The 23,104-nt window shown below is 32.3% G+C and overlaps 1 protein-coding gene across 1 annotated transcript in view; it reads left to right on the top strand.

The window, feature by feature from the left end:
• The window catches only part of CNTLN (centlein), a 284,413-nt gene that overhangs the window by 223,226 nt on the left and 38,083 nt on the right, over positions 1–23,104 (top strand). The window contains exons 19-23 of the mRNA XM_045562693.1: positions 2,891–3,082; positions 11,959–12,056; positions 13,503–13,629; positions 15,240–15,377; positions 15,963–16,148. Of these exons, the coding sequence (XP_045418649.1) occupies positions 2,891–3,082; positions 11,959–12,056; positions 13,503–13,629; positions 15,240–15,377; positions 15,963–16,148 (741 nt within the window). The remainder of the gene's footprint in view (positions 1–2,890; positions 3,083–11,958; positions 12,057–13,502; positions 13,630–15,239; positions 15,378–15,962; positions 16,149–23,104) is intronic.

Genomic DNA, 23,104 nt, shown 5'->3' with positions numbered 1-23,104 from the left:
TGACTTAACTATGACTGAAGTTTCTGTCATGAGGGAAATTATAGGGATATTATATATATAAGTTAAACAAAGATTTTTATTAATATTAATCTAGGTCCTCAGCCTTTTAGACAGTTCTCAGACTCAATGTGGTAGCCTTAGCCACAAGATAATAGTGCTAATAGTAAGGCCACACGTTTAAAATCTACGAAGTGCTATCACAGATGTTTTAAAAATTGTGTCCTCAAGATTACCTTTGTTAAGTAGCTAGGCATCTTTTCTATTTTTAGGTAAGGGATCAAATTCCTGTGCTTGCTCATGGCAACTTAGCTGGCCAGCAGTAGACCCAGAGAATTAGAAGCCAGAAATTAGGACTCTTCCATGTGTGTTTTGTTATTACTTGTTTTTAATATAATGTAACTTAAATATTTTAAATCTTTGATTAGAAGTGAAAAGGTAATAGTAGAGAAATATGAATCATGCTACTAATAAAAGAAAAATAATTATAATTTTAGGAGAAATCTTATTGGTAGATTTTCTTCTAACAAGGTGACCCACAAAAGCAGTCTCACAGCCTAAACCAAGTGTAAACAAAAGAGAGTTATTTGTACATCTTTTCTCTGTATCATTTCTCAAATAAGAAATAGAATTCTTACTGAGAGAATTTAGTAATAGAGCCCCCGTTATTTGTCCAAAATGTGAAAGGATAACCAAAGGATTGTAAACTGGTGGAATATATGATCTGCATGCTTCCTCTGTTTCAATAGGTACTTTGTAGTATTTCTATGCCTATATAACTAACATTAGAAATATGTTTTATAGAATATAGACTTCAAATATTATTTAATCAAAACATTATTCCTACTTTAATAAAGTACAAGTCATTTTGTTTACTGCTTCCATAATTTTGGGTTTCTTTAGTAAATTTTTATATTGTTAAATTGAAGTTGAAATTTACATATATATGTCTTTTACAAGAATATATTTATTGGCTTGGTCTTTCCTAGCTGTGGAGAATATATTTATAGTGTCAGGATTTGCCAGCTAGAAGGAGTAGATAGAAATCTAGTGGCATACAAGTATAACAAACAAGAGAAGCCACTCAGAGGTATTCAAATGGGAAGAACAGAGAAGAGTTCATGAAGGAGGAAACACTAAACTGCCCTTTAAGGACGAGAGAGATTGCAGCAGAAGGGGACACCATGTATAGAGTCATTGATGTAGAAATGGCAGGCAGGTTTGGGGAATGGCAGGCAAGTTAGACTTCAGGTGATGTCTGACTGAAACACAAATTGACGCTAAATCTTAGAGAGCCTTATTATCCACAAACATCTGAGGTTTATTCTGTTGGAGTGAAGAACCCCTGAAGGTCTTTGAATAAAGGAATAACAAGTCAATGTTATTTTAGGGAGTTGTATAAAAGTTGGAGGGAAAGATGGAGGGAAGAGGAAGGGCTACTGCAATACTCACAGTGGGATAATGAGAGTCTGCATTTTGAGAGTGGCAGAAGGAATGAATATGAGAAACATTATGTAATTTGTATAAACTGGCAATTGACTGGACATAGAGAATTAATAAATAGGGAAGGAGATGGCTTCAAGCTTGGATGAGAAACAGAAAGATTTTTAGGTTTAAGGAAATTATGAGTTCACTTTTAGACATTAATTCTTAGGTACCTTTGGGACAATTCATGAACAAATATTTCCTGAAAATCTATATAACAATGCTTTTTGGCTAAAATATAGCCAAACAAATAATTTTTTCATCAAAACATACTTTTTTTCACCAAAATGGTTCAACCTCAGATATATCAAAGCTCAGTTTTGAATCCATGATCTGAAATATTCATAGTTAACAATATGTACATGCCTATACAAATACGTATATAATTATGGATTTGTTGGTATAGTTTCTAGAAGTTGTGTTTTAAATGTAGTGTTAATACTTAAGTAACATGTCTCACGTTTATATTACTGTACACTTGAGCTACATCTTTCACTATTTCTAATTGGAATTGTTAACAAAGAAAGATTTTTTTTTCCCTCTGAGAGATTTCAGTATCATTTTACCTAATTGCACCTTATGTTAAACTACCATATTATAAGCTTCTTCGCAATAATAAAATAGTAGTGCAGTTACTCTCTTAAGGAGCTCTGAGTTGTTATGCCATTACAGTTTGGTGACATTCTGCTGACTATAGATTGGTGAATGAGAAGGGCTAACATTAAGATAGTTTCTTTTACACTCCTTCATACAAACATTACTAGAATGTAATTTAGCAAAATGTTTAGGTTATTAAAAAATCAAATGCAGGGATTTTAGTGCAATTCTACCTAACATTACAAACAAGACTTGCCAATAATCAATCAAGTGCATAAAACAGCAAGTTTGCACGCTATTTATTTGGACTAAATCTCTAACAAGCTTTGTCTGTTAATTGGACTTAACATTTATGTTGCTAAATGGGAAGCATTTTGGCTGCTGTGTAGGGTGGTAAGACCTACCCAGTGGAATAAACAACTAACATCTGTTATCCTGTCCTGCTCCAGCTTGGCTTTTACCAGTTAAGTACTATATCAGCCCTGAAGTCAAGGTTATCAAATTTGTGAATCTCTGGCTCACGCATGTATATGTGAAGGTAAAGAAATAGTGCATCATGAGTAAAGACCAGCCAACCAAAAGATATTGAGTGTAGCTGGTCCATTTTGTTTTAATTTTACAAGCCCTACAACCTTAAGCAAAATCTAACAGAGGTTAGAATTTTTGTAAAGCTTTTATAATAGCTATAATTAATTTCAGTTCTTTTCTTTAGCATTTTCCTACCTGTAGAATCTTATGCTGATAATTGTTAGATTAAATGTTGTTACTTTTATCATATATTTATATTTCTTTTGTTTTTTTAAAAAAAAAGAAGCTAAATTTGGATTTGTCTAGTCTTCGGAAAGAAAAAGAAGATTTACTAAAGAAATTGGAATCCTCATCTGAAATCACAAGTTTAACAGAAGAAGCTTCCCGGGGAACAGTTCCACAGATACAAGTTACATCACTTGGTCCTTCAAGGAGCATGGATTTGGAATTTAAGCAACTGCAGTGTAAACTAAAGGTGATTATAAAGTTGACTGTGCACGAAAACATATTATGTTACTGAATCCTCAAAGTCATGTTTATATCAACACTAATGTATTCTAATAAAAGTAAATTATAGTATAAATAACCCTCAAATTATTAACGCTGTGTTCAACTTCATCATTCAGTTTTAGCCTGGTAGATTTTTATGTGGTAACAGATAATACTCTTTTCTCAAAAAAGTGACAAGACAGCACAAAAACCTCACTTAAGAGCTGATAGAAACTGGCTGTTACCTTCCACTGCAGTACTCAACTCCTTTCTGCTCCTCATGCCTCCCTCCAGCTAAACAGAATCCTTTCAAGCATGTAACAGCATAAATGGAATTGGTTTCCTCTACACACTTGCTCCATTTTAATTTGGTTATTCTGGGTTGGAAATGGGGAAGGAGGAGGGAAGTGGAGGGAGGAAGGGAGAAGCAGCAGAGAGCAAATGAGGGTTGATTTCATAGATTTCAACAAGTTAAATCTGAGAGTGAGAATAAAAATCAATGTTCTTTTTGTTTATAAAGAATTGCACTTAATCCAGGTAAAACTGTCAACAACTTAAAAGTAAAGCCGACCTTAGTTTAAAAGGAATTATCTTGTAAGAAACAGGATTTGTGAGTTTTAATTGGAAAGTTCATTTTTATGCTTCTTAAAACAAGCTCATTTATTCCTCACATATTTAATTATTTTTTTCGGTGAGGATTGCTAGCAGGAAGCTAAAAGGGCAGTGTATATGGGACCATAGCAATAATGAGAATCACCAGAAAGAAAATCTTGATTGTTAATGCACAGAGTGTATTAGAAATGGAATAACCATGACTGTTAAGAGGGTACTGGAATACGGTATAGAATTGTAAATAGACTCATGGTCGTTTTCAATCCAAATAGGATATGTGCACTCTCCAATAATAATATCGTTTATTTACTGCAGGATTACTAATAGGATAAAATTTAAAATAAATGAATATATCATTGCTTGAAAATATTTTTTCTTTATTAATAATAATCAGATATACAAACTGGCATTGGCTGAGAGCCTTCTTGAATATCATCTTCAGACAATTTTTATGGTAGAACTTGCTTCAGCCACAACATTTTGTATGTTTAAATATATTATATAATATTAGAAATGGGAGTTAAAAATAACTGTACAATTTTGGGGCATATATCTTTTCTTAAAATGTGTTTCTGTCTCTGAAAAAGTGGGATAAAAATGTATAAAGTGAACATTTTGGTGTTTAGGTTTCATATACAAAAGATAAAATCATTCATATATTCTTTGATCTTATCTACTACATAGACTATAATTCATAGTTCTGTGATTCCTCATTTATTTAAGTCTTCATGATTCTAATATAACTTTATTTTTCACTGAATGAAATAGGATGCTAGATCCAGTATTGTTTAATAATCTGACTTATAAAATTATTTGAATTAATAGTTTTAAGTTGATTTATATTTTACTTACTACAAATGGTCTAACATAATTTTGGTAATAAAAGGTCCATGTGAATATCTGTAAGTTATATGCATTATGGTTTTCCATGATATAAGTTTTTTACCCATATATAAATATCTCTCTTGCTTTGGAGGAATATGTAAGTTGGAAAGGTGAGACTAATGAGAATGCCTAAAGCAATTTAGTTTGAAGTGACATTGTTCGTATCTAACCTAGCATCTTGGAACACTACACTGACCAAAATGCATAGGGACAAAAAGGGTAAATCTTTACTTTTGTCTTGTTTCATATTTTAATATAGAAATTTCCTAGAAGACCAGGTACCTTTACATAATATTCTCGGCTGCTACAAATTCTGTTTCCATATTAGTTTGTAGGGCTTTCATAACAAAATACCACAGATTGGTTGGCTTAAACAACAAACATTTATTTTCAGTCCTGGAGGCTGAAGTTCAAGATCAAGGTGTCAACAGGTTTCATTTCTCCTAGGGCCTTTCTCCTTGGCTTATAGATGACTTGTCTTCTCCACGTGTCTTCACATGGTCTATCCTCTGTGTGTCTCTGTGTCTTCGTTTCCCCTTCTTATAAAGACACCAGTCATAATGAATTAGGACCCACCCTAATGACCTCATTTTACCTTAATTACGTCTTTAAAGGCCCTATCTCCAAATACAGCTACACTCTGAGGTACTGAGGGTTAGATGAGAACTTCAACATATGCATTTGGTGGGTAGGGAGGGGAAATACAATTTAGCCCATAAGAAATAACAAACTACAAATGTAATGATTTTCTAAGGTAGTTTATTTTCTACTTAATGCGGTTATGCTTAATTAAGAAAATTGGTTAGATTTGAATATATTAAAGGTCTTCATGTATCTTTTTTATATTATCCAATTGATATTAGACTTTCCTATTCAATTTCTTATGTGTACTTTTAAAAGTCCCTGGTTCATTCAATGCCATTAGAGTGCTGATGTGTATTTTCTGTATCTTTAGTTTTATACATATTAGACATCAAGGTACCCAACTCCATGTAGACAGATAATAAAATATTCAGAGATGTATAAATTCCCTCCAGTGAGTCATATCTACATTCACTATTTATATTTATTTTAATTTTTTATATAATTTAGATTTAATAATATTCCAATTTATTTTTGTGATTTTTTGAATTCATTTTTTTAGCAAAATAGTATGAAAGTGTTTTCATTTTATTTTATTCTTTTAGTTTTAAATATGTTATGCAAACATTTTGTTTGTTTTGTTTATTTCAGAAAATTTAGGGAATGCAAGTTTTTTTTTTTTTTGATTCAAGTATTACAGGGGTACAAATATTTTTGGTTATGTCAATCATTTTTATAATTCTTGAGTCATGGTTATAAGAGTGCCTGTCAACCAGATAGTGTTCATTGTACCCGTTAGGGTAGGTTGTTGCCTGTCTCCTCCTCCCCTTCCCCCCTGGTTGATTTCTGTTGAGTTTTACTTCCCTCTATGCACATGTGTGCTCATTGGTTAGTTCCAATTTAATAGTGAGTATATGTGGTGTTTGTTTTTCCATTCTTTATGTACTTCACTTAAAATAGTGGTCTCCAGTTCCATCCAAATTGTTGCAAAAGATATTATGTCATCCTTCTTCATGGCTGAGTATTATTCCATAGTATGTACATATGCCACATTTTGTTAATCCACTCATGAATTGATGGGCATTTGGGTTGATTCCACATCTTTGTGATTGTGAATTGTGCTGCAGTAAACATTTGTGTGAAGGTATCTTTTGGATACAATGACATCTTTTCCTTTGGGTAAATACCTAGTAGTGGGATTACTGGATCAAACGGTAGGTTGACTTTTAATTCTTTGAGGAATCTCCAAACTGTTCTCAATAGATGTTGTACTAATTTGCAGTCCCACCAACAGTATATAAGCATTCCTCTGCATCCACGCCAGCATCTATTATTTTTGGGTTTCTTAATAAAGGCCATTCTAACTGGGTAAGGTGAAATTTCATTGTGGTATTGATTTGCATTTCCCTGATTGTTGGTGGTGTTGAGCATTCTTTCATATGTTTGCTGGCCATTTGTCTGTCTTCTTTTGAGAAGCTTCTGTTCATGTCTTTTGCCCACTTTTTAAATGGGTTGTTTGTTTTTTTTCTTGCTGATTTGCTTGAGTTCTTTGTAGATTCTGGTTATTAGTCCTTTATTGGATGTATAGCTTGTGAATATTTTCTGCCATTCTGTAGATTGTCTATTTGCTCTGTTAATTATTTCCTTGGCTTTGCAGCAGACTTTTAAATTTAATCAAGTCTCATTTATTTGTTTTTGTTGTTGCTGTACAAGTGTTTTTTGTTATGTGGATAAATTGTCTCATGCTGAAGTCAGGGCTTTCACTGTACCCATCACCAGAATAATAAATATGTACTGAATAGGTAGATTTTTATCCCTCGTCCCACCACACCCTCTTCTCTTCTTAGTTTCTGATGTCCCTTACTGCTCTTTATAACCATATATATCTTTCATTTAGCTCCCACTTATAAGTAGGAACATATAACATATTTGTTTTTCCATTCCTGAGATACTTCATTTAGCATAATGGTCTCCAGTTCCATGCAAGTTGCTGCAAAAGACATTATGTCATTCCTTTTTATGGCTGAGTAGTACTCTATGGTAGATATATATATCATATTTTCTTTAAACACTCATCAGTTGATGGGCACTTAGGTTGATTCCATATCTTTGCTATTGTGAATTGTGTTGGAGTAAACATTTGGGTACAGGTGTCTTTTTAAAAAAATAACTTCTTTTCCTTTGGGTAGATACCCAGTAGCAGGATAGCTGTATCAAATGATAGGTCTACTTTTAATTCTTCTAGGAATCTCCATACCATTTTCCATAGCAGTTGTACAAGTTTACATTCCCACCAACAGTGTATAAGCGTTTCTTTTTCACTGCAACAGTGCCAACATCTATTATGTTGATTTTGATGGGGTAAGAGGTATCTCATTTTTGTTTTAATTTGTATTTCCTTGATAGTTAGTGGTATTGAGAATTTTTTCATAGGTGTGTTGGCCATTGTCTATCTTCTTTTGAGAAGAGTCTGTTCGTGTCTTTTGCCCACTTTTTAAGGGGGTTGTCTTTTTCTTGCTGATCTGTTGGGGTTCTTTGTAGATTCTTGATAGTAGCCCTTTGTCAGATGTATAGTTTGCAAATATTTTCTCCCATCTTTAGGTTGTCTATTTACTCTGATTATTTCCTTTGCTATGGAGAAATTTTTTAGTTAAGTCCCGTTTATTTATTTTTGTTGTTATATTTGCTTTTGTGGTCTCACTCGAAAATTCTTTGCCTAGGCCAATGTCTGAAAGAGTTTTCCCACATTTTCTTCTAGAATTTTTATGGTTTCAGGACATCTATTTAAATCTTTCATCCAATTTGAGTTAATTTTTATATATGGTGAGAGATAGGGATCCAGTTTCATTCTTCTGCATATGGTTATCCAGTTTTCTAAGCACCATTTATTGAATAGGGCATCCTTTCCCTAATATATGTTTTTGTCTGCTTTGCAAAAATCAGTTGGTCATAGCTATATGATAGTATTTCTGGGTTCTCTATTCTGTTCCATTGGTCTATGTGTCCACCTTTATACTAGTGTCATGCTGCTTTGGGTACTATAAGCTTGCAGTATAATTTGAAGTCAGGTACTTTGATGCCTTCAGATTTGTTCTTTTTGCTCAGGATTGCTTTGGCTATTTTGGGTCTTTTTTGGTCATATGAATTTTAAGATTATTTTTTCTAGGTCCATCAGAAATGATGTTGGAATTTTTATGGGAATTGCACTGAATTTGTAAATCACTTTGGGCAGTATAGACATTTTAACAACATTGATTCTTCCAATCCATGAGCATATGATGTTTTTCCATTGGCTTATGTCATCTCTGATTTCTTTCATCAGTATTTGTAGTTCTCCTTGTAGAGATCTTTCACCTCCTTGGTTAAATGTATTCTTAAATATTTTATTTTCTTTGTAGCTATTGTAAATGGTACTAAGTTCTTGATTTGACTGTCAGCTTGACTGTTATGGGTATATAGAAATGCTATTGATTTGTGTACATTAATTTTATAACCTGAAACTTTACTGAATTTATTTATGATTCTAAGAGTCTTTTGGTGGAGTTTTTAGGGTTTTCCAGGTATCAGATCATGTCACCAGCAAACAGGGATAGTTTGACCTTCTCTCTCCTGATTTGGATGCCCTTTATTTCTCTTGCCTGATTGCACTGGCTAGGACTTCCAGTACTATACTGAATAAAAGTGGTGACACTGGGCACCCTTGTCTTACTCCAGTTCTTAGGGATAATCCTTTTAGCTTTCCCCTATTCATTATGACGTTGGCCATGGGTTTGTCATAGATGGTTTTTATTATTTTGAGGTATGTTCCTTCTGTGCCTAGTTGTTGAGGATTTTTATCACGAAGTGGTGCTGGATTTTATTGAATGTTTTTCTCCATCTATTGAGATGATCATATGGCCTTTCACGCATTTTTATATATTACTTGTTCTCTTCTAGTTTCCCAGGAAGTTAAGAATAGTGAAGGATAGTAGTTTTTACACTACTGTTTCTTTGCGTATAATCTATCGTTAGACCTATTCTAAGTGTTTTACAAATATTAACTCATTTAATCCTCATTTCAAACCTCTAATAGGTTCTGGTATTACCACTATTTTATAGGTAGAAAACTGAGACACAGAAATAATAAGTTACGTGTCTAAGGTTATACAGCTACTAAGTGGTAGAGTTGAGATTGCAATTCAAGCCATCTGGCTCCAGAGCCGTCGCTCTTAATCATTACACTGTGCAAATTTTTAAAAATATTCAGTAAACTTAATATAGGAAAGCTCTAACCAGGATAGAGTCTTACCATTGTGATGCTTTTGAAATATGTGTTTTATATCAGATTTTAAGTCATGCTGCAGATAAATATTGTGTAGTAGGAAATGGAAAAGGGACAAAGGACCTGGGTTTTGATCATCACCGTTTGGCCACTAACTTCTTGTGAGACCTGATTGAGAAATCACTTAACTTCTCTAGAGATCTAAAGCAGGGATATCCTTTCTACTAATCTTATACGGGTTTTTGAGGATTAAATGAAATAGCTGTCAGACGTAGAGATATTGGCAAAAGTGTATCTTAATGTGGCAGTATTTTATTTATTATAATTCAGCAATTGCTGAATTATCCAGAAGTCCGAGTTATAGCCTTTTCAGCTATATAAAATATAGCCTTAAGTCTAATAACAGAAAATAATCAACAGCTATCTTAAAATTCACTTAATTTGTTCCATTGAAGATATTGTCAGGCTTTATTTACTGCCTCTTTTTCATTTTAAATATGCTTCTGAGATTATTTATTTTACTTTTCAGCAGAAAACACCTAAAAAGCAGAATATTAGAAGTGTACATATTAAGGGGAAGGATGATTGTTTTTAGGCAGGAATATTGACAGAAGTAAAAAAAATTATGACCAACAGATTGAAAGAAAGAAAAAGGAAATATGAAAATGTTAAGGTAAATAAAAACTAGAAAAACAGCAGTCTGGGACCATTTAGAGTAGGGGTAAGTAGACATTTATACCACAGTAGTCCCTAAATGCATTGCTATATTATAGTATAGTGATCATATAATAGATATAGTATTATATGTAATTAATATCGTGATAATATTTATATCATTATATTAACAGCACTGTTAGCATAGCATAATCATAGATGCTCTTATTTCTAACTGAACAATCATTCCAGAAAGAATTTTAGATTAATGATTAAAGCAAAAGCTTCATTTGTTTGATAAATTTACTAGTGTGGAACATACTATTCTGGCAATGCTAAAAATAAAGCATTAAACATCACTGTAAACATGCAAAATATGGTGGAAATTTAGATTGCATTACACACCCATTAGATCAAAACTTACAACATTCAAAAGCATTTGCCATGTTGAGGCAGCTTTGGGTTTTTAAGAAAAATTAATATCATTTCATGAAAAAAATAAAATTATTTCAAAATTTTATTTACGTATGTTATACGAATGAGGTACTTAAAGACAGTCTGATGAATTTGACTCACATGTACTCTGATTAATGGTTTCGTCTTTTCAAATTTAAATTGTTTTTAGCATGAGTAAAACATCCAGTCCTAGAAATAGTTCTGTCAGAGACAATTTATGGTGGTTTAGAAGGACTAGAGAAATAACTACTCTAAATATTTTAAAAGCTATTGTATTTTATTCTATTTATATTAGTTGAATACTTTTTAAACTTAAATGGATTAATGTATGTCAACACTATCTTGTAGGTGGAAAAGCTAAAACAGCACCAAAAAGACTAAGTTATAGCTCAGAGATTACATGTTTAATTGGAACTTGAGTCAAAATTGAAAAATAGTTGTCCTCTAATTCCCACCTCAGGCTCCTAGACTGTGCAGACAGCAAATACCACAAACCTGCTCTGCTTCAAAAAACTAATAATTATCTGTAAATATTTTAATAAGTAGCATTATTAATAAGTAAAGTATTTAGTATTCATAAGGTTCTCTATTAGTTATTCTCTAACTATCACAAAATGTGGCTTAAATCAAGAAAAATTTCTTATTTCTTATAATTAAGTTGACTGGGAAGTTGCTGTCTCTTCTGGGCTGCATTACATGCCCGCATTCTTCTAAACCAAAGATGTACCTGGCTGGAAGGTCCAAGATAGCCCCACTCACACAGATCTGACAACTAGTCTGCTGGCTGTCAGGTGGGGTACCCTGGTACTCGTCCTTGTGGCCTTTCCACTGTTTTCCTTGCTTCCAGGGCATCATTGCAAGAAGGCAAAGGTGGAAGCTACAAAGCTTTGAGGCCCAGCATCTGAAACTTACACTGTGTCATTTCTGTCACATTCTTTATTCAAAGAAATCACAGAGCAGACTAGATTAAAAGGGTTGGAAAACAGATTCCACACTGTGATGCACAGGAAAGCATCTGTGATGATATTTAGTCTCTTACAAGTTGTTAGTAAATCCAGAATTAGTTTTAAGTGATCTTCTTAAACCATTAAAATTTTAATTATTCACATATTTACATTCTACTAGGACAGTTCTTATTTCCCATAAATGTATTTTGGGCATGTATTCTACAATCGTTAAATGATTGTGTTTCTCTATATTTGGCATGTTATATAAAAACTTTAGTATTTCTATATTATCTTTATTAAAGCATATAAAATAAAAGATTTAAAAATATTAAAATATTCATTCAAATTATTGTTTACCATAATTATTGTTAATGTATTGCTCTTTTTGATAATGGTATTTATTTTTAGGCTGTTTTAGACCAAGATTGAAAGGCATATTTAAATTTATGTCTATTTTTAATCTAGAATGCAACTAATGAACTCACTAAACAGTCGTCAAATGTGAAGTCTCTGAAATTTGAACTCTTAGCAAAGGAAGAACACATAAAGGAAATGCATGAAAAGTATGGTCTTTTTATTTCTATCCATTGTATTTGGTGCCACCTAGTGGCAGTCAACTCTATTAAACATTAAGCCCCAAGAAACAGTACCAATGTCGTTAATAATGAAGTTTTTCTTCCTTAGTTCAAGTTTAAGCCAACATAAGATGAAAGTTTAAGGAATACTACATATAGCATGATTAATGTAAATCTAGTTACTGTTTTTTAATGAGGGTAATAATATTTAAATTTCTATTTCCCTTATTAAACATATTTAATTTTGAATCAATATAAATTAATGTCTCAAGACTATGAATGAAAAACTTGAAAATGTGGCAATTATTTAACCCCCTAAACATATAGATCGATACTTATATGGAATTTAATGCCTAAGGTTATAAAGCTGTGCTGGAAAAAGGAAAGTTTTGTTTGTATTTAGAATAACTGGAGGTTATGAAAATTTTTACTTTTGCTGTTTATTAATAGAAATTTTAAATATTCTATCCTGTTGAATCAAAATTTTCTTTCTAAACCTTTTATAGCTATACTACAGCTTAGAAGTGATAACATGCTTGGAATTCCAATTGTCATTGATAAATTTAATATGTATCTCACATACATACGTGTATACCACATTATAAGTATGGATCACTTAAAAGTGATATTAATAGATAAAACTATAAGACAAAAAGGTTGGTTAATTTTTTAAACTGAGAATATCTTGAAGTTTATTATGGATTAAGATGCAGTGTTGCTTAGTGTTCAACAATGAGGGCTCTAGAGAAACACTTTTAATATAGAACTCTTAATATATGTGAAGCACTTACAGCAGTAATTGGCACATAGTAAGCATTTAGTAAATGTTAGCAATTGTCATTCTTATTACAGTTGGAGTTGTGGCAGCAGTGCAACAATAGTAATAGTAGTAGTTGTCACTGCATCTACCATTTTATACTTAATTTTTCATCACCTTATGCTAATGTGATGTTTGAATTCATCCCCAAATGATATTAAATTAAAAGGTATCAAGCCTAATTTTAGTTTTTTGCATGATATTACAAGAGTTTACATTTGTTTATTAAAGAACAGGATTGTTTCTTATTGTTATGCTTTTAGTTATCTCTAAATAGCACTTTAATTTTTCTTAGCATTGTAAAAATGTAATTTAAATATAATCCTGTTTTCATAAATTTTATTGATCTTTCTCAATTCTTGTATTTTGTTCTAATAATGCATGTATGTAATACTATAATAACCAGGTCACATCTAAATTATAGATTTTACAAGTACTCAAAATATTAAAAGAATAATATCTTATCAAATGCAATTTATTTTACTAATTTACAATTTCATTAATATCAAATAGCATTTAAAAACTATCAATATGTATAACATTGGATAAAATGTAAGATATCACCACTGTTAAAAGTATTTTCTACCACTCTTGATAAAATACCTTTTTTTTCCAAGGATGTCTCGAATGGAGAGGGATATAACTATGAAAAGACATTTGATAGAGGACTTGAAATTTCGACAGAAAGTAAATTTGGAAAGTAATGAGAGTTTTACTGAAATGTTAGAAAGTCTTGAAAAAAAGGTATCAATTTTTATGTTTACTGACACTACAAATATTACTTCTCATTGTATTCACTTTCTTAACTCAGATATTCAGTACTAATAAATTGATAGAAAAATACTCATAGGATATATATTTACTATTACAAAATTTCATTATTTGCTCTGAAACTACATTATTTGTTTTAAAATTCAGGACTCCAAAATTTCATACATAATATAGCCACATATTTTGTTTCTATTTATAAACATTTGAGGAGAAGATAATCAATTTTAATTTTAAAAACCTTAATATTTCTGTGTACATAATTACATTTTATTCAGTATTTTGTTTTGTTTTATTTAAAACTCCAAATTTATGATAGAATAAAGCTTTTATTTCTAAATGAAAGAAAGGATAGCCAATAACTCTCTGTTCTTTAAAAAGTGCACTTTTTTCTTCTATATACTTAATTTGGTGTACAGGGGAAGGGAGTTATATTTAAAATAGTAGTATAATATATGACCCCAAACTAGAAAGTTTTTGTTTAAAAAAAAAACGTGCTATTTGCACAACTCATGAAGCAGCTTGTGCTTTGGCATTCACTAAATGTTATCCACTCCTGAGAGAACATCTCCCTTACTTTCCTGTTGAAGATGAAAATGTAAGTATCTATTAGCTCAGATGGATTTAAAAGAGAAAATTTTACATGAGCATGACAAATCCAAATGGGTTTTCTTCTCTTTCTCCTCCACACACCCTCATAAAGTAAAATTACTTCCCATGGATTTTTCAATGTTATCCTTTCAATTTTACTAATTTTTTAACTTCAATAATCATTTCAGATACAGCCTTAGAAACTTTGTATAAGTAATCATATACCTTTAGTGGCATTAAACTGAAAGAAAAAACTATTTTTTTTGTTATTCCTTGAAATGTATAATACAAATGTTCTATTTAATTTTATCCTAAAAATACATGTTGTATTTTTTTCTAATAATAAAAAGGCCAAGAAAAATGAAATTTTTATTAATTGAAGGCACAAATAGAGAATAATTATTTCAGGTGGCATCAAAACACAGTACTTTGTACATTGCTCTTGGGATATATCCAAAGGGAGAAAACAACCACTAAGAGATTTTTTTTTTTTTTACTAAGGTACTCACATGGAAGTAATATTCATCGGGTGCTTGTCAAGTGAGAGGAAGGTGGTGGGGGTGGGTAAACTCACAACTAATGAATGCAGAGTGCACTGTATGTTATATTATTTTGAAGAATACAATCCAAAGTTATGCATAACTTGGTTTGTTTCATGATCACAAACAATCATCTCCTATCTTAGGAAGTTTAGGTTAGTAATTAAAGGATATGTAGTTAACATTAATATTGTGTTATTATGTGGAAGACTATACATACTAGTATTTGTACACTTTTTGTGCAATTTTGGGTTTTGTTATTGTTTAAGGATTGTTAGTTTCATTCATAATATGAGTTCTGCAAATAGAATACTTGAATTTGATGGCATTTATGAGAAAGTATATGGTATTAGATTTATTCACTCATGTATTTAGTTACTGTTGAAACAAATACATTCCTAGTATACTTCTAAAGTACCTTTACCAATAATAGTTACCTTTATGCTTTTACTGTAGGTAAAGACATTAACTGAAGAATGTTGCAACAAGAAGGTATCAATTGATTCACTAAAGCAAAGACTTAATGTTGCTGTAAAAGAGAAGTCACAGTATGAACAGATGTATCAGAAAACAAAAGAGGAGTTAGAAAGAAAGGTATGCCTTTAGGACACTTTAGCCTAGGGGTGGAATATAATGATTTTTTTTTTTAATTTGTAACATTGTCCTTTTTCTCCCCCAGACTACTACAAGCCACTTAATTATTTCCAATGACTGCATTTGTATCTCTATATGAAACACTAAGAATTTGTTTAATATTAAAGATAGTACTTTACTCAAGAAAATAAGTTTTGTTTGTCATGGTAATTTCTAATAAATGAAAACTATTGTTAAGCATTGGCATCTATACAAATGGATATAAATTTTATAGGTCTACCTAAACTTATAAACTAATTAAATATTTTCATTTCATATATGGGATCTTTTGGTCTAATAGCTTCCATGTCTTTAATGATTTATAATTTTTAAAAAACATAAATAAATTTGGAGGCTAAATGTATGAGAATATGTGCTTAGGATATTTTATTGAAAATAAATGAAAATAATCATTTATTTTACCCAACTAATAAGTACACATATAGAGAGAATAATAAAACACTTTCCTTATCTGATATGTATAACTAACTCTTCCAAATGTGTTTATAAAATATTTTTGATTTTGTGATTACTTATCTTTTTCAGGATCTCAAGCTTTCTCTCCTAGTATCAAAAATAAATGAGACTGAATCTGCAATGGCAGAAATTGAAACAGCAGCATCTAAGCAGCTTCAAGGATTAGCTTTACAAAGTGAGCAGGTCCTAGAAGGTGCACAGAAGAAATTGCTGTTAGCCAATGAGAAAGTGGAAGAGTTCACCCTGTTTGTGAAGGTTTGAATTATTTGTGGTTTACTAACTTGTATAGTACTTCAGGCAAAGAAAGCAGTGGCTACTTCAAATGATTTGGGAAATACTTTAAAGTTTCCTTCTGCTTTCCTAAAGCACAAAGCATCTTCTCCAACCCTAGTTGTCACATTGCTCAAAATTTCTCTATAAAAGATTTATTTTTATAGTTCAAATCTAAAATTTTCTACTCTCCTACTAATATTTCTTTTATAATGTCAATTTAGTTATGAAATTGTAGTAGTAAAGTAATCAAAACAGATTTTAAGATGAAAGAATTGTCATTTCTACCCTACTCTCCTTTTGAAAATAATTCAAGCAAGAACAACCACCAGAAACTTGCTCTATGTTCAGTGAAGCTAGGAGACATCTGAACCCTATTCCACAAACTATCAAGACATGGAATAGATAGAGGAATGGTAAATGAAGTAGCAGAACAAAGAGAAGCCAAATTAAAGTGCTTGCAGAGGTATACCATCTAGAAATTATCTAAAAGCTAAAGAGCCCAGGAAGGGCTTAGGAATTGACTGCACAAGCAACCACCAAAGCTGAGAATGATGGAGGAGGGGCAGATACAGGCATAAATCAGGTAGTTTATTTGAGAGTCTTTATAAGGAACTTTTAGACCTTTGGTCTATACTTCTTTCTGCCCCATAGAGTCAAGTAGAATTCCTCCCTTCACCCTTCCAGAGAAACTGAGGAAGAGAGGCTCTGGATTCAGAAGTACCAAGCACTGAAGGCTGGGAATTTGGTGATTGCCCTTTTTTATCCCACTGCCCTTTTTAAATCCCACTGTGAGTTGTTTAGAACTCTGTTTAGTGCCTTTTATTCTTCCTTGTATAATTGTTAGTAAATACCTCTATTGCCACTATATAAATTACAGTGAGTTCCTTAAGGGCAAAGACAATGTTTTATTAATCTATACCTCTACAACATGTACCATAGTGCCTTGCAAAGAGTAGGCATGCAATAATGACCACTAATCAAATTAAATTTTCATTAGGAATATGAAATTTTAATAGGAGTCCTTTTGACATTTAAAAATAGGAACTAAAACAGTTTGACTATAGTGGGAAAGTAGCTCCTTCCTTTCTCCCTTTTCTCCTGAAATCACAATATTCATTCTTTTCTTTCAATCCTTGATGAGGTTGAGCTCCTTGTGCTATTTTTTCCATCAGATGGTATGTATTATTAAAAACTGGCATATCATATCAGTAGATACTTATTTACATATATAAAAATATTTTCAATGTGTAGAATCTTTATAAAATGAAAGTTTAAATGTCCTTCTCTGGAATAAAATTACATCATCACTTAATATCTTCTTTCCCACATAACCCACCATCACCTGAACCACTTGTTTAGACCTTGCTACAACAATATATAAAGAGTTTTTAAACCCTAATTATATTATTTATATTATTACATAATATGTTATATATTATAATTTTTATTATAATTAATATTATCTTACATCGAGCAATAGGTTAGTATTCTCACATCACTTCTTTTTTTGGTTGTTTATCTCTCCACATGGAGGGGTCAGTAGTTTGGCATTTATTGTTAGCATCATTATATTATAGAATACTTTTAAATCTCCTTAGTTATTGATCTTATTTATAAGTAATAACATTCCTGGGCTTGTAGATTGAATATAAGTTGGCAAATAACTGACTCTTAGCTATAATTCCATATTCTTCATTTCTCTAAAAATAGGAGCTTACATCATTTTATGCCACTGTCAATAGTACCCCATTTAGAGGAAATCTCTTACTTTGCTTCCTTAGAAATCATGGATACTTTGGGAGTTTTCTCATTTTAGAAAATACCTGTAAAATGAATGGAATAAAACATTTTATCTCTTTTAACGGTTTCAACTGGTATGAAGTCAAGCCAATAATGCCTCCCTCTAAAGACCCTACATGATTGCAAAGCATTAATTTTAGTAAACATAATTTACCTTTTCCATATTTAAAATGTCATTTTCTTCTAAGTGCTTGCTGAATAGTTTCACTGCTTAACTTATGATGAACACTTTCATTAAATATTGTCACGATTTTACTCATGATGTAGAACTATTTTTATTATGACTGTCAGCTTCATAAACTTTGTTTTCTTGTTTTATATTAAGCTTAGGGTTTTGTTTGTTGCATTTTTAGCTGAGATACAAAACATGAAATATGAGATTTATTCAAAATGCCAAGTATTGTTTTTCCTAAAATATTCTTTGAATGTGGCATTTTTAAAAAAGAAGGACAAATGAGAATCAGAAGCTTTTGGAGTAGAAAAATGAATTTTGTGACTAGATGACTGATTATTACACACTTGATGAAGTTGAATAACCTTCATGATAAGGTAATGGGTGTATTTCTCCACACAAAGTAGTTTAACAAAAATTATCTTAAAAAACAAACTTTTGATTTATGTCTAACAATATGAATGCTATTTAATGATGAAGTGAGTATCTGAATTCTAGTTATTCAAGGGTGACATATTAGGCCCTCGTATTGTTCACCAGTATGAACCAATATGATATAGATTAGATGTCTTAACAGATGAATTAAGGATTGCTGTGGTTTTATGGCTTTTAATTTAAATAACATTTTAAAGAGTACATAATAGGGAAACATAACAAATATGTATAGACTATCTTCAGTACTCTTTCAGAACTTTTATACTTTGTTTCAGTTTGGTATTTAGATCGTTTGTATCAGAATCATCTGGTTCCGCTGCACTTAAATAAAATACATAATATTGGGCCGCAAATCTATTGAATCAAAATCCCAGTTGGGGTAGGGCTCAATAATCTGCACTTTACAAGTTAACTAAAGTGATTATTACGTATAATAAAGTTTCAAAACAGTACCTTTAAAATTTTTTTAAGAATTGAATCCATATGACAAAATGCTTATCAGTTTGGCATTTAGTAACACCCTTTGCAACTCAAAACTTCCAATGGTTATTTTTTTTTTTTTTTTTTGAGACAGAGTCTCACTCTGTTGCCCGGGCTAGAGTGAGTGCCGTGGCGTCAGCCTTGCTCACAGCAACCTCAAACTCCTGGGCTCAAGCGATCCTCCTGCCTCAGCCTCCCGAGTAGCTGGGACTACAGGCATGTGCCACCATGCCCGGCTAATTTTTTCTATATATATTTTTAGCTGTCCAAATCATTTCTTTCTATTTTTAGTAGAGACGGGGTCTCGCTCTTGCTCAGGCTGGTCTCGAACTCCTGAGCTCAAACGATCCGCCCGCCTCGGCCTCCCATAGTGCTGGGATTACAGGCGTGAGCCACCGCGCCCGGCCCAATGGTTATTTGATATTTGTTTTTCTTAACTGTATTTTAGTGCCAATATGTGGTTGATACTGGCACCACTTCTGGTGTTTAATCTATTTTGTCAGTAAAGGGCCACCAGCAATTTAATGCCAAAACCATTTATCAGTTGGCAAAGACTGGATATTTGGCAAAAGACTGGATATTTGGGTCTTAGGAAAGGGACGATCATCATCATTCCTTGCACATATGGCCCTAGGACTAGGCAGAAATACTCAGGAGCCACCATCTGAGGTAGCATATCATCAGCGACTTCCTAAATCCTGGTGTATTAGTTGTATTAGATCTACGCTTCTACCTTTTTTAAGATTTACAACCTTCTCTAATATGCTAACTTGAATGTAATGTTTTTTCCCACTACTCTCCAACTCTCACCGATATTGTATTTATTCCTGCCTTTCCTCAAATTCTCCTTCTCATCCAAAATGCCCTCCCTTCATTGCTGTCCCCTTTCAGATTTAGCACAGGGCTTTTCTCTTTAATGAATCCTTCCCTTAACTCTGTGATTGAGAGGATAGAGCCCAACTCTTCCACTTACTAGCTATGTGATCTCAAGCAAGTGACTGAATCATCTGTGCCTCAGTTTCCTCATCTATAGAATAGATAAAAACAACAACAAAAAATGTAAACATTTATAATTGTGTTAATGTATGTGATACATATAATAAATGTTCAGGAGGTAAATGAGAGCCATACATATCTATTACTTAGGTAATAGTTGATAACTTTGATAGCAATTAGCTACTGTTCTGATCTTTAGTGATAACTTATTTAAATCCTCACTTCATGTTGTTGTTTCCAGTAGATTATAGCCAACTTGAGGACAGGAATATTGTCATTTGTTATCCTCAGAGTACTGGCACATAATAGGCTTCATTAAGTTCTTGAAGAATTGATTTTATATCTGCTTCAAGAATGGTACTGGACACATAGTCACTGCTCAGATTGAAAAATCTGTGAAGGTAAGAACTATGCATATTCCTTAATAAGTGCAGTTAAGGAATATACATAGTTCCTACATGGAATGTTATGATTATCAGGACTCATTCCATGCAGAGCTTATTAGGGTATCATGTACACAAAAGTACTTAATAAGTATCATCGGTAGTATTAATAGTAATAATGTTTGTTCTGCCCTATTGTGGAATCTATGTTCCCTTTAGTCTTTTCATTTATTCATAGGGCACAGCCAGATTATAGAAGAGGTGGAGTGGCCATCTGTTCTAGATCTAGTCTTGAATATGGAATTTTGCCCTTGGGTGAAATCAAGTACTTTGAGCATCTGGGCTGGATATATGTGGCAGAGCTGAGGCTTTGAATTCTCCTAATAACTGACTATAACACACAAGGGAAATTTCTAGAAGTATTTGCACAGCTCGACTCACCCCTGATATAGGCTTGTTAATGTGCTTGTATGTGAGAGTCATGTGCCAAGCTCCATCTTCTCAATGGTTTTTGTTAGCTATGATATAAATACCAGCCAAAGAACAATATTTAGCTGGAAACTTGAATGGTTTCATTATCAATATGTACTTGGTTTGGTAAGATTTAGTAAAGTGTTTTAGATATATAAATTTCTTGCTTCTTTAGTAAAAACATTCGTAGAGCATTGCAATTTTATTCTTACACATACAATTGTTAATTGGCACTATTCTCTCTCAATTATGATTTTTTAAACAGTTCTATGATGCAATTCAATTTGAATTAACTCTTCATCCTGTCATTGTTCTAAAAAAGGGAAATAGCTGTTTTTAGAGAAAAGTTCTTAATAAAAATGCATTACCTTAAGTGGATGAACTTTAAAGCATATAAATGATATCTCAATAAAGCTGTTTAAAAATACATTATTTCTCCAAGAAAGCATGATGGTTATGATGACTCCAGAGTATTTGAGTAGCCAATTATCCTTTCCTCACAATCTGATCTTACTGAAAAAAGTCTAATCGGTTCAAAATGATCCAATGAAACTCAAAATTATATGTAGCTAGCTATCACAAAGACCCATTGATAAATAATGAAATCTAGATCTAATAAGATAAATGGAATAGCTTACTGTCTTTCTCACAAACACTAATGCTGGCTGGTTACAATAAATTATAATAACTGAGAAATGAGTTAAGTTTGAGATGATATCAAAGAATGTATTCATATTTTGAAAATGTCTTCAGATATTGGGATAATTCCTAGCCCATGATGTTCCAAAAATTGCAGGAAAACTGACTTAAGTTTTTAGAAATTCAGTTAACATTTATTGAATGCTTACTTTGTGCCATACAGTGTTTTTTCTTACCTTGAAAATTAGAGTTAGCCAAGGATCATTATTAAACTGGTGTGAATAGAATGGCACTTTAAAAATTACACTGCTTTTAGCAATGAAGTATTTAAAGAGTTTTCTAGAGTTTGGGGGCTTTAGAGTTGTTAAAAGAGGAACTGAGCAGATTCTGAGCTAGTAAGAGAAGGCAATTTTGTAACAGATAGAAGAGAAGTAAAGATAAAAGCCAGCTGGAAGTAGCATCAAGTGTTGAAAACAGGCCAATTTGTTAACAAAAAAGAGAAAAGTAAAGCTAAAACCCAACATATAAATACAAGGCAATTGTGATATATAAAAAAAGTTGGCTTTGATATGTGGGTAGAAGGTAAAACATTTCAATGAACTAGTGCTATAGAGGTCCTACTGTATATCTGAAAGGTATAATTTGGATGGGAAGGGGATTATTCATTATGAAGTATATTTTAACCAAATAGCATAGCATTTTCTAATAATAAATACATTTTAAATTAAGGTGTATGGAATACATCATATAGTAACAACACTGCTCATTATGTAGGCCACCTAGCATTGTTTGGTTCTATCTCATTTGGGTACCTCTTTTTAATGACACTTGAATGGTACATGGGAGTGGGTCCTGGAATTCCTGTATTATTCGTCCTTATTTAGAAATTCTGTTGGGCTACATAAGATGTAGGAGTTATTTAAATAGATCTCAGAAGCCCATTGGAACATGTAATCACCCACCGAAATCCATGTGTACCTCATTATGGAACATTAGTCATACAGCTTAGCAACGAATAAGGGCCTTTCTCTCCAACACAATTCTGTTACGATTTTTGGTGGCTTTATATCCATGTAGGCTATCCAATACCCTGGCTTTTCTATTCTTCATCATCCTCAATTCCAGTGTTTAGTCCTCTCATCATAGCCCCTGATCTATGGCTTTCAGCTAAGCAGTACCACCCACCTTAGGGAGCATTTGGAAGTGTATGTGGGTTCTCTTGGTTGTCATACTGACTGGGAGATGCCACTGACATTCAGTAGCCAGGAGCCAGGGATGTTAAGTATCCTGCATGGTAAGGAACAACCTCACACAGTGAACAATTGTCATCTCCCAAATACCAAAAATGCCTTTCCCCATTAAGAAACATTACTCTTGGCCTTGCCGTTACCAAAAACTGCATCAACTCCGTAATCCCTATTTCTGGCATCTTATTCTTTGTCCACTATTTCTTCCCATACTCACTGCAACAATTCTTTCACCTGATTACAACCTCATATTCATTAGCCTTACCAGTTTTTCACTAATAATTACCACCCTCCTTCCCATTGTGCCCTTGCTTC

Source organism: Lemur catta, chromosome 10 (genome assembly GCF_020740605.2).
Source record: "Lemur catta isolate mLemCat1 chromosome 10, mLemCat1.pri, whole genome shotgun sequence".
Taxonomy (NCBI): Eukaryota; Metazoa; Chordata; class Mammalia; order Primates; family Lemuridae; genus Lemur; species Lemur catta.
The sequence above is the reverse complement of the archived record's forward strand: the minus strand, read 5'-3'. Positions and strand labels throughout refer to the sequence as shown.